The sequence below is a fragment of the Dermacentor albipictus genome, chromosome 1 (genome assembly GCF_038994185.2).
Source record: "Dermacentor albipictus isolate Rhodes 1998 colony chromosome 1, USDA_Dalb.pri_finalv2, whole genome shotgun sequence".
Taxonomy (NCBI): domain Eukaryota; kingdom Metazoa; phylum Arthropoda; class Arachnida; order Ixodida; family Ixodidae; genus Dermacentor; species Dermacentor albipictus.
Genome location: NC_091821.1, coordinates 43,860,111 through 43,872,605, shown reverse-complemented (window position 1 = coordinate 43,872,605; position 12,495 = coordinate 43,860,111). Strand labels below are relative to the sequence as shown.

Here is a 12,495-nt window from a genome sequence, read left to right as displayed (position 1 = left end):
TGCAGCTCCTTACTGTTCTTGGGCGCCGGCATTTGTAGTATGTCTTGCACTCGTTGCGGGTCTACTCGCAGGCCCTCTGCACTGAATATGTGGCCCAGGTAATGCACATGGGCCTGCAAGAATGCGCATTTCTTGAGGTTCAGTCTAAGGTTGTGTTCTTTACAGCATGTCAACAAGAGTTTCAAGTCGTAATCATGCTCTTCTTTAGTCCTTCCCCACTACACACGGTAACCCTACTAACAGGCGGTGCATTGCTGCTTGGAAAATCTCTGGGGCTGAGGCCATGCCAAACGGCATTCGAAGAAACTGATAGCGACCGTACGTTGTGCTCATAGTGCAGAGTTTTGAGCTTGACTCGTGCAGTTTAATCTGCCAAAATTCAGATGCCGCATCTAAAGTTACAAAATAAAAAAAAAAAACAGCCTCGAAAAGTCGTGGAACTATGTCCTCTATTGTTGGCATAGGATAGTTCTCGCGTAACAGTGACTTGTTTAGCTCTGTTGGATCCAGGCAAATGCGTACTTTGTCCTTTTTCACTACTGTGATCATGGGACTGGACCATTTCGTAGGTTCGGTTACCTTTGTTATTACTCCTTGGTCTTCCATGCGCTGTAGTTTTGCCTTCACCTTGTCTTGAAGGGCTGCAGTGACTCTTCTAGCTGGCACGACGATACCCGCGGCACCGGGCTTCAGCTTCATTTTGTACTCGAAGTCCCTTAGCTGGCCGAGCCCTTTGAAGACTTCCGTAAAAGGCTGTGCTAGGGGGGTAAATATGTTCGTATTCAATGCTTTGCAAGCGGCTGATGAACTCCAAACGTTCTGCCGCTGAGCCACTCAGTGTTACAGGCACGTTATGCTCTTCAATGAAAAATGTTTCTTCGTGAGATTTGTTGTTCGCTGAAAGTAACAGCTGTGTTTTTTCATGCGATGCAGTTTTGTGTCCAAAAAATGCTGTAAGCGTGACCCAACAGGATTCTGTTGGCTTATCTGGTAGTGTCTCAATGTCTCGTTTCAAGATAATGCAGCAGTTTGTGCCCGTACCTAATTTGCACGTCATTGGTGTGCATTCAATATGAACCGTCGCATTCCAGTTGTCTGTTCTTATGGTACGCACCGTTAAAGTTTGCAAGAAATAGTCCTCGTCTGCTTCTAGACGCAGCTTACGTAAATCTCTGCGTCTCTGAACCGTGTCTCATGAAGTTTCCAAGAAATAGTCCTCGTCTGGTTTTTGACGCAGCTCACGCAAATCTCTGCGTCTCTGAACCGCGTCTCGTGATGGCGGCGGCATCTTGCATACTTGGGCAAAATGGTTCCACATGCCGCACTTTTTGCAAGTCTTCCCGTTCGCGGGGCATATTTGGCTGCGATGTGTTTTGTAGCCGCATTTACTGCAGACGTTTCTGTTACTTGCTACTGCATGAACTCTCATTACCTGAGCGGTTGCGGCTGCTTCGCTTATCTCACGAAACTGCTCTTTCCCTTGCTCATGGGCGTGACAGATATCGACAGTCTTCTGATACGAAGGGTTTTCAGCGATCAGCTCTTGCTGCAAATTCTTGTCTCGAATGCCCAGAATAATGCGGCTGTGCAGCATGCGATCTTTTAGCTCTCCAAATTCACAGTTTTTAGATAATACACGCAGTTTGGTCAACCATTCACTGAAGCTCTCTGCTTCCTTTTGGTTTCTTGATCCGAAACGGAATTCCTGAAAGGTTAGATTCGTTTCGGGCTTGTAGAAATCCTCAAATTTCTGTAACCACATGTCGACATTGTTTTTGTCTTCTCCTGCTTCTAACTTGAATGTGCTGTACGCCTTTCTAACCTCCTCACCAATCTTTACTAGCAACGTGGTTACCTGCTCATCTTTGCTCTGCTTGCTCAGCTGAGTGGCAGTAGACAATAAGGTAAACTTACTCTTCCAAGTTTGCCATCCAGGCCAAGTGTTGCCTGATGTGTCCAAGGGCTTCGGCAGTGGAAGAAGGGGCGCTGGGGTCGACATGCTGACTAGGGACCGCTGCCACCATGTAAGCAAGCCGGTTGTTGGAGAAGAAGAGCGTTTATTGCCGGTGGGACGCTGGCATATATGGGAACAGGAGTGTGACATCACAGATCATGGTGCCGCGTTGCTGGCAGCTTTGCTACACTGAGTAGGCGCATCAAAACTCTTTGCCAAAATGCCCCGTTGAAAGAAGCTGCTGACATTGGCCGAATTCGAGGAGTGCGAACATAAGCTTGCCAAAACTGCAAAACCAACAACATGTGTCTTGGCCAGGCAGCTCGAGCTCCATCACTTAGGCATCTCATGCTGCAGTGATTTGCACAATACACCACATCGCTAAATATCAACTACAGTTGTTTCTTTGAATCTTACTTTTTGGGGGGGTTAGTAAGTTTTTTCTCGTGTTTTTTTCGAGAACGTATGAATGAGGTTCTACTGTATATGTTTCTGTGAGTGGTTTCGCTTGTTTGAAAAAGATGTTTGTGTCCAAAAGGAGACCATTACCCGTGTTAATTGTTTATGAAATTTGCCAGAAAAATCCTGATCTTCGGGCTATGAGCCAATAAAAATACAGATTTATCCCCGCTTTTCCTCTTTGAAAGTAACACCCAATTTTAAACCCTGAATATTGAAAAATATGAAACCTGAAGATGAAGAACCCTACTTATATGCCCATGGTACCAATGGTGAATTGATATTCCTGGTGTTGCACCGTTACTTATTGAACAGTAATGCTGACCTACAATACTGTGGCTTTCATACTGACAGCTGTTTATCTTTAAAAGTATGTATCAATGAGCATTAATATAATGTAAGACCTTGTAAACAGTCTACAGTTCTACAGTTCCCTGTCGAAGGCATGAGCATTGCACGTAAACATAATCTTAAAGCCACCAACCATCGCAACAGCAACGAGACAGAGTGCATCAAAGAGAGACACATGAACATTTGATTTAGACCTACCAGAAGTAGACAATACTTGTGTTGCCAGATGACATTGTGTCCAATTAGGTGGGACATAATTCGAGTTGAAGTGGAATGCCTCTGCCTATGAGGAGGGTAATTTTTAATTACTTGTAGCTCTTACTGACTGACGGACAGAAAACCAGCCTCTCCATTTGCTGACGAAGCATTTGCACTGGGATACATGTGATGCATGTGGCACATTGTAACAGGTCACTATTTGGAACCTAGCTTCATCTTCTGCAGTGTTTTTATCTCAGCAGCTTGCTAGCCAGAAGAGGGCAAATTAGCGGACATACGAGCATGAAATAACACACTTGCATTGTTGCATGTCTTGATGACTGCAGCTTACTTTGTGAGAGGATGCAGCTATGTAATTTGGTATGGGCCTGCAGATCCCACAAAATTTTGTTGCTGTCTGTACATATTGCGTTGCATATATCATTGTAACAAAGTAAGCATTGAACAGTGCTGCACTGAAGCTTCATTGAGTCCTTCTTCACACATCCATTCAGTAAAACCATACAGTCATTAGGGTGTGAAGATTGGAAACTCAGTACTAGGTAGGCCACACAGTACACCATTGGTATTTCTGTAGTGTAGGCTATGTTCCAATTTCTGTCTGTAGGCCTGTGTTCTGGCCAACCTTTGTTATGCCAGATTCACATTGCATGCATTTTTTAGAGAGAGAGTGTGTACATGCATGTGGGTGCATGCATGTATGCATCTTGTGTGTATGCGTGCATGTGTGCGTGTGTGTTTGTATGTGTAAGTGTTTGAGCAGTTGTAGTTTTCTTCTTGCATTCTTCTTCGAAGTTCTGTGTTATCCAAAGCAATGCGTCATTTGTTGATTGACCATATACAGGGTGCCCCAGCTAACTTTAGGCAGAGTTTAAAAATATACGAATGCCACATAGCTGGGCAGAACTGAGGCAATGTTCTTTGCCGTCACTTGGAGATACTCAAATTATTTTTTTCATTCCACCTAATTACATTATTAGTCTTAATTAATCAGATACTGAGATATTATAGTTAGATGAAAAGTGTCAACGAGAAAATTGTAGAGCGACATGAAAAACTCCTGATACAGCTTTCTGTTGCTCAATACATGCTATATAAAAGGGTTTTTACGAGCGTGAAAGAAGCTTGCGAATACACGTAAAGTGCCTCGAGCGGCCAGTCACACGGCAATTTTGCGTGCATTTGCGGGCTTCTTTTTTACGTGCATTTGTGTACTGTGCATTTGTGTGCTGTGTGTTTTGGGCCATAATTATCTTATATGTGGTGTTTGTTTCAGATTTGAAAGGATGTACGTGAGAGGAATGAAATTTGATGTGCGATTCACTTACAACCGGCTGCCTTTGCGACTGATGCACCGTGCAATAGGCATGCTTGAAAAAGTTGACTTATGGAGCTTTGTTCTTCCAAAGTGCACCTTTGCATCACAGCCCAGCCTAAAGATTGGCCGACTTCAGTGAGCTGTCTCATTTTTGTCCCATGTGAAAGTACTTTTATCTCATAGATAATTTTTGTTCGTTCTTTTTATTCTTATTTTTGTGCTGGTAGCATTGACTGCCTATCCTTACGGGTGCACTGTCTTTCACTCAGTTTGTAACAGGCGGTACCTGGGCAATGGACCTTTTCCATGTCAGAAGAGTGCCTCTAGCAGCTGCCGCTTAAATCACAACTGGGGGTCAGGCTGGCATGACTTGACGAATCTGACTGCATGTGCTCTGTTGGTTGCAGTCACTGTGTGACTAGGCTTGTGCGCTGTCATGCTTCCTGTGTGTGTGTGCTGTGCTCTTGTGACTTGCCTCTTTGAAACGGGCACAAGCGTGCTCTAGTTGCGCCCGTTTTAGGAGAGCCAGTGCATGAACTTGTGCACCCAACTTAGTGAACCCATCATTGAATTCTATTTTGCTTCCTCGAACCCCCAACAGTGCAATCATCAAATTTTTAGAGGAAAGCTGCCTTTGTTTCTATTAAATGTACCATCCACTGACACTCTTTGTGGTGCGAGAGATTGTAAGTGAGAGTATCTCAAAGGAGCTGCAGTACTGTCATGGATTGTTTTACGTTCAAACATTGACAGACAAGTGTGATAGCTTGCCAGCAAAAGATATAAACCTCATTTGAGCATCTTTATAATGTATACATGTATGTTAGACATGACTCCTTTGTTATTTAGCACTATATAGCTTCATCAGTCGCTGAGTGGGGTATGATAAACTCAATTGTGCTGAGAGCTTTGCAACGGTTTGGCTAGTAGAAGCGTTTAATATGCTATGTTGTGTTCGAAAACGCTGTTCCACTGCGAAGATTGGTAGCTCTGTAATGGGTTGCATGTTTTTGTCTTCACACACAGCATAAAGAACTGTGTGGTGGTGCAGGGAACTGAACCAGCACTTTGGCATTTTTAAATTAAGCACTTTTAACAATGCTTGTCACATACCCTGTGAACGAGGCACCAGTGCCAGGTCAAATTCCAAAGCCGTCTTATCAACTTTCGAAAAATAACCCCACGAAAGCACAGGCAATTAATAAGAGACCTTCTGGTGTGCCAGTGAATGCTGGTTTTGGTCCAAAGACCGAGTCAGAGCCCAGAGTTTGTGACACTGATCTTGGGGCCGTGCGGATGTTGGGAGAGATGGAGTTGGGAGACGCAGGGGAGCACAGCAAACAGACTTTACTAAGAACGAACCCAAAATAAAACACACTCAAAATGGAACTCAAAACTCAACTGACAATGATAAAACTCCACACTTGCGTAGCCTAAATATGTCCTTATTCTCCCCTATGTTCGTCCTTAGCGCGTTCTGCGTGAAAGTCCGGCAACCCTGGCCTATGGCTGCATGCTAACAAAAAGGAACGCTCTTGCAAAGTTCCGTTGTCACACGTAACTCCAAGCCCGATGTGCGTTGGCTCTTGATCCCAGTCGGTGCTCCTGCCGACTTGCAAGCTTTGTTGTCGTGGCATCGAACAGCCAGCTCCTCCGTCTCGGATGTCGGTGCCCTGAACTATATCGGTGACTTGGCACTCCGGCCTGCCTGGCTAGGCCTAACACCTGGCTCCGCCGCTACCTCTCCGAGTGCCGACGAGAAGCCCCAGGGACTACTGTTTGTGCTGGTCTGCTGAAGAAGGGGGATCCAATTTCTGGAGGGCCCGGCAGCGCCGTGGGAGGCTGCAGCAGGTCCAGGGAGCCTCGCTCGAACGTTGCCGAGGTCGACGGCCACACCCTGGATAGCCAGCATCATGGGCCAGTCCGAACCTCCATGGCTCCCGTCGCCAGTGCGAAGCTGGCACTCCAACCTTCTTGGCCCAGAGCCACGTCGATAATCCCAGCTTGGCGCCGCTTCTTCTTGGATCATACCTCAGGTCACGCACCTCGAGGGCTCGTGCCGTTCGGACAGATCCGCGCGCATTGTCCTCTTCCTTTTCTTTTTGTGCCACATGTCTCTTACATATGACAGAGTTGTTGAAACAAAATATATTCTTCAAATAAGGCGGTTTTATACACACATGGACACTTCGGCTAGGCACATCACAATGCAATTCAGATGGGTTTTAACAAAACAATGGAAAATAATGAATGACGAGTACTAAAGGCTCAGCACGTACAGTACAGAATGAATAGGAGTACCAAGTGTCCACTCGTATTCACCCGTGCTGGTTTTGCCTCAAAACTCGAGGCAAATCTTGAAGAAGGGACTTCTTTCGAAAATGCAGACGCCCGAGGAATTTGTCAGCCAGCTTGCTGGGGAATCCCCTTCTGCAGACAGTTGGTCCACGCATCACATCTCATCACCGGCATAGTCTGGTACTTCCCACTGATTCCAGCACGGCGCTTTTATCGCCTTCATGGGCATTTCTCGAACTTTCTCACAGAGTCGTGCTCCCATAGCATGAACAAAGCCTGGAAATCTAGACATTTTTCGCGTCTTCGGCCGTGGCCACTGAAACGTCTTCGAGGAGGGTGGTGACTCATCTGTTGGTGCACGTTCGGGTTGCCACCCTCCTCTTGCCCTGCTTGCTGTGTGTCGGGGTCCGAGAGGGTGTTTGGCATGTGCCCTCTCTCCCTCTCCTCTCTTTTCATACTGTAACATTCGCGTATCTTGTTGAAGCTTCTAGTCTCCTTTGATCGCGTTGGTTGTCTGTGGCATATGCGCTCTCTCCCTCTGTTGAAGCTGCTGCGGGGCCAATGTGCTCCTTTGCTGGCTTGGGTGATAGGCAGTGCGTGCTTTATTTATGTGCGCTTTGGTTATGCACACTTTTGTGACAATGCTTCATGTCCACTTCCAACTGGTTCCAATGGTTAGACTCCAGTCATTATAATCTCTAAAATAAGCTAAACATTTCAGTCCCCGACTGAGCAGAATGATGCATAATAGGCAGGAAACGGGTGTTGCACGATTAGTTCGAAGCCGGTGATGAGTATATATATGTAAAAAGCTTCGCACTGGTTATCATAGCAGTATGCTGCCAAGAGAGATCTGCAGTCGGGACCTTCCCATCGACTGACCGAAGCTGAAAGGTCAGTATCTCCCAAAGAAGCGGTGCGATAGTGGATGCAAACTCTTTGAAATTTCCATACAGAAGGTGGTGCAGAAGGTCAAAAAGAAGAGGACAGGACAGGAAAGGAAAATAGTCGTGAAAAACCACCTCATAGCGGCTTTCCTCAACAGTTGAGCTAAGGAAACCAAAGAGTGATTGCAGTGTAACAGGCTTTTTATTTTTTACTCACATAAGAAGGACAGTATAATCTTTTAAGTGCCTGCCACGGATGCGAGATGATTGCCATGGATATTTGTTTAGTTGACACGGCACATTACCTGCTTCTTTTGGCCTAGGCAGCGGACAATACAGGAGGACAAGAGGAAAAGATGGGGCCATGTATCTTGCCAATTTTAAGCTGCCTTTTGTTCTCGTTTATTTCTCATTGTTCTCATTTACCTGCATCATTGGCAAGGTCGCCAGCCTATTCTCAACACATTCATACATAATACTGCACCCACTACACTTTTCTGGGAGCATGTACAATAGCAGCAGGAAGTATAAACATTCTGACTGCTTAGTTTTACAATCTATGGCAGTGCGTTGCTCTTACTAGAACACACACAAGGCATGCGCGGTATCACAGCATGGAGAGTGGTGCTGGCGAAGCGGATGACCCCCCATAGTAATGGCATGGCAACCCTTCCCATGACGCATGGCACGGAATCCAGCCGCTTATGCTTAGACAGTGCACTTGGAACAGGTCCATTCAAGTCTGAAGCTGCCTTCTGTAAGGTCAGTGTCCCACAGGGTATTGAGGCTTGTAATGAAATGTGAAAAGTTGCAAAGTGTAACAAGCTGTTATTTCACTGCTTAACTGACCTGTGTTGTACAGTCGATTTCATTTTAAAATGATATGTTTCAATTGCTGGTTATGTTAACACTTAACAGCACAAAAAATCCGAGGACACCTAAGCACTTCTTATTACTTGTGAATACGAAAGCATTAATGTCCAATTGAATGCCACAAGTGGTCTTTCTAGTTACGAACTCCTTGTAGGCAAGTGAGTGTGTTGAGACGCTTGGCCAACTCCTCCTAGATAGCACAAGACCGGTGCACTTCAATCCATGACGTTATGCTACCTTGCCCGACTGCCATAGAATCTAATGGGGATGACCTGCCATGGTTGCTCAGTGGCTATGGTGTTGGGCTGCTGAACATGGAGGTCGCGGGATCGAATCCCGACGACGGTGGCCGCATTTCGATGGGGGCAAAATGCGAAAGCACCCGTGCACTTCGATTTAGATGCACATTAAAGAACCTCAAGTGGTCTAAATTTCCGGAGTCCCCCACTACGGTGTGCTTCATTATTAGATCTTTGTTTTCGCACGTAAAACCCCATAACTTAATTTTTTCTCATGGGGACACTGCCAAGTAAGCCGCAGTGATTTTGACATTACTGCTTTCATCACACCGGGCTTGGCAATGGAAATTTCGGTCGAAGTAGCATGGTGCCATAAAGCAGGGTGCACAGGCTTGCTATCTAGGAGGCGCTGGTTTAGCCCAGTAGGTAAGACACTTGGCTTCTGAGCCTGGGATCATAGGTTCGAAACTCACTACCGCCAATGTTTCTCCTTTCAATTGATTCAGTTTTTTTTATCCATTAATTCCTTTATAGTGATTACCGAGGCGAAGCTAGAACGAGCAGGCAGGCACATGTATTCAGTCATGATACCCTAATACTCATGATGAGCACTCAAGCTACTGCCAGTGAGAGTAGTGCTTTCATAAAAGTGTTTCATTTCATTGTGGCTGGTGGCAGTGCTTTTGACAGTGTTTTGGAGGCACATATGCTGGGAACGGGTTGTGCAAGAGCTGAACAGGATTCCCTGATGTTGGCTTACTCCTTTATGAGGAAGGAAGTGTGAAAGTGGTTAGCTGTTGGAAAACTAAGGCAAATTACATTGCTTTCACTTCATAGGAGTAGAAGGAAATGTAGCTTTAGGAGGAAGTGGGAGTGAGAGAGGTTGGGAATACAGAGAAATCAAAAGCTGCTTTGAGTTAAAGTGATTGGCAGTGCCCCCCTTCTAGTGAAAAAGCTGTAAAATTATAGGCAGATTGGTTATGTACATTGCTTGTTCAGTATAAGGGAAGGGTGTGCAAACTGTATGCCCAAGTAATTGCAGTGAACTCTATACTACATAATATCCACTACCATAATACACCACTGCATGCTGCAGTATTTGCAGTGTTGCAGTTTGTAGAAGTAGGCATTTTGGAGAAAATTAACATAGTAAATGTGCTTCTGTAGGTTCTGTAATGGCATTGATGATGAGGAAAATTAGCGCAACAAAAAGTCAACGCACAGAGGAAGGTAACCATCTTTGACTTGTGCTTGTTCTTCTTTTTAGGTATCTGTGATTCTTTTAGCGCACATGCATGACAGGTTCATATATATGCGAAACCCTTCCTGCTATTAAACATTAGTAGTGGTAGTCTTTGTCTGGGGTGCACAGCACAAAGGTGGGTGCGGTGAAGTGGCTTACATTTTTTTCATCGATTTTGAACATTTTTTTTGCTTTTCAGTGTGCACACCCAGTAGCCAGATTTAATTGTCATAGCCGATATTGCCGTGTGGGAGCATTGTAATACATAAGCGTTTTATTTTGCCATACAACACTTGCAAAAGTTGACGATGCCTCGGCTGCTCATTGTTCAATATACTATGTGTCCCAGCTAACGTTAGCCAAGATGTTTAAAGAAAAAAAATTATTAAAAAATCATGGTGCAATGAAAGACTTTCGACCTTGTCGCAGGTCTGACGACTGAATACTGTAGGTTTTAAAGTGGTATCTTGCACAATGTCTTTAAAATCTTTTTTTTTTTCTTTCAACAGCTTGGCTAACGTTAGCTGGGACACTCTATACTGCTAAAACCAGTATCGTTATAAGTGGGTTCGATTGTATTTTGAGTTTTTCATTTGTTGGCCTATTTCATTGCGTAAGAGTGTCTTTTTTTTTTTTAGTTCTTATGTATCCGGGAAGTAAAGAGGTGGCAAGCTGACTTTTCCTCTGACTTTTCTTTTTTAAAATTTTTCGCAAGGCTCTTCAACCAGAAAATAGCATCCAACCCAGAGCAGTTTACAGCTGTGAAGAACATTCTTCTTGGCCTCCACCGACCTTATCCGTACCTCTTGTTTGGCCCTCCAGGCACGGGAAAAACTGTGACTCTTGTAGAAGCACTAAAGCAGGTATATATTAAATATTTTCGCAGATTTGGTTCTATTCTTGTTGATGTGTCATGGTAACTTGTTCTTTAATGTTGTAGGTCTGCACCCTGATTCCATCAAGTCATGTTCTTGTTGTGGCACCTTCAAATAGTGCTTGTGATGTCCTTGCTGAGCGGCTCATAGACCACATGTCATCTACAGAAGTCTTCCGCATGTATTCAGCATCTGTGCACCCAACTAATATGTCCAAGAAATTGGTGGTAAGCATTGCAACCTGTTTCAAATTTAAGCATACATTTTAAACCTATTTTTTAGCCTCTGACTCCATTTTGTGCCATTTAATATCACCAAAAATATGCATTGTCATGTTGTAGTGACAATGAAGTACGAGATAGTGCCACAACTGTGAATCATGGATTGGCAACAATAATTGTATATGAGAGCAAGTACCTTCACTGAGTAGCTTCTACCAGAAAAACTGAGTGTCCTTGCAGCTTGAGCTTGCAGCAAGGAATTAGAAGGGTACAAGGAGTATAGCTACTAGATGAATGTGGCTGTTACACTGGCATTCACTGTGGCCTAGGCTTTGTATGTTACGGTCTTGGACGAGGATAGTACTCGCTCTGTTCATGTTTATAAATTTGTTTTGCTTTTACACATGAATGGTTTTGTTTACTCACTGTGCTGTTGATGGGGCATAATTAATTTGCTTGCCGTCACATCGCACGCACATTTGCAGCTTTGTCGTGTAAAATGTGTTTGAAGAACTTAATGTGGGTAACACATCAGCATGTACTGTCATGAGCTTTATTCACGAAACATTACACAAGTGCATGGCATATACGCTCGTACAGTACCAGTCACAATGCTCTGTGGCCAAAATTGAAAACAAAGGAAGGCAATCCAGTTTTCTGATAGAAGCCCTTTCATGCCAATGTTCCTTTTCAACAGTTTCTTTAGATGAATTATTTTTGAGTGGAGATAGTGTGCTGATAGTACCTATATCACTCCTGTATACCATGCTTTAGCCTGTCAGATGGCAGTGAATGCTAATTTTTGTTTATATCATATGTCACAAACATCAGGATGTACAATTTTGAGTTGAACAATTAGTTTCAGTTTGCTACACAAAGCATACTGAAGTGTGACAGCATAGCATTCTTCATTCTTGACAGCCAACTGGAAGCATGTGCCTGCAGTGAGTGTCAGCAGGTGACAGAACCACGTTGCTTTCTCCCCTTGCTTTCAATTTGGCTACAGCGAGTCTTCATTGGTATAGAACAAAGCTGTCAAATGCATGCGTGTTCCCTTTCATAAAGCTCACTATAGTGCATTACCTCTTTCTGCAGCCTCTAAACTAAAAATTCTAAGCTTTGAATTATTGGAAGTTTATGTATTTCTAGTTTGTGTTTGTGGAATAATGTACAGCTTTGGAATAGAGGCTCCAAACATTCTGGGGCCCCAGAGAAATAACATTGTTGCTGCTGTGCATAATCGAGCTGCTAATAGCATTTGGGGTTCGCATTGGGTATAAATATAGTGTGTCACCCCAAACTTGCCCAGAAATCTTTTGTTAAGATCGCAGCACCCATTCAAGCCACGACTCTCACCTTCCACCAAACCTTTTATGTTTCACTTTTATGTTTGTAAGCAATAAATGATGATGTGGGCCATTGCTTTTTCTAACTTTCTTAAAGCATACATTAAACATAAATCACTGCTGTTTTAATTCTGAGAGCTAATAGGGCCTTTAGCTTTAGGTAAATTTAGAAGTAAAATTTTATAGACCATCAGTGTTGAGAGGAGGGTTAA

General features: G+C 44.1%; 1 protein-coding gene across 4 annotated transcripts in view; it reads left to right on the top strand.

Annotated features, from left to right (window-relative positions):
- The window catches only part of LOC135906378 (putative helicase MOV-10), a 125,794-nt gene that overhangs the window by 68,498 nt on the left and 44,801 nt on the right, over window positions 1-12,495 (top strand). For 3 of the 4 annotated variants that reach the window (XM_065437759.2, XM_065437750.1, XM_070540991.1), the window contains 3 exons: window positions 4,260-4,436; window positions 10,557-10,704; window positions 10,782-10,943. In XM_065437759.2, coding sequence (XP_065293831.1) covers window positions 4,260-4,436; window positions 10,557-10,704; window positions 10,782-10,943 — 487 coding nt within the window. The remainder of the gene's footprint in view (window positions 1-4,259; window positions 4,437-10,556; window positions 10,705-10,781; window positions 10,944-12,495) is intronic. The other variant, XM_065437768.2, reaches the window with a different exon arrangement.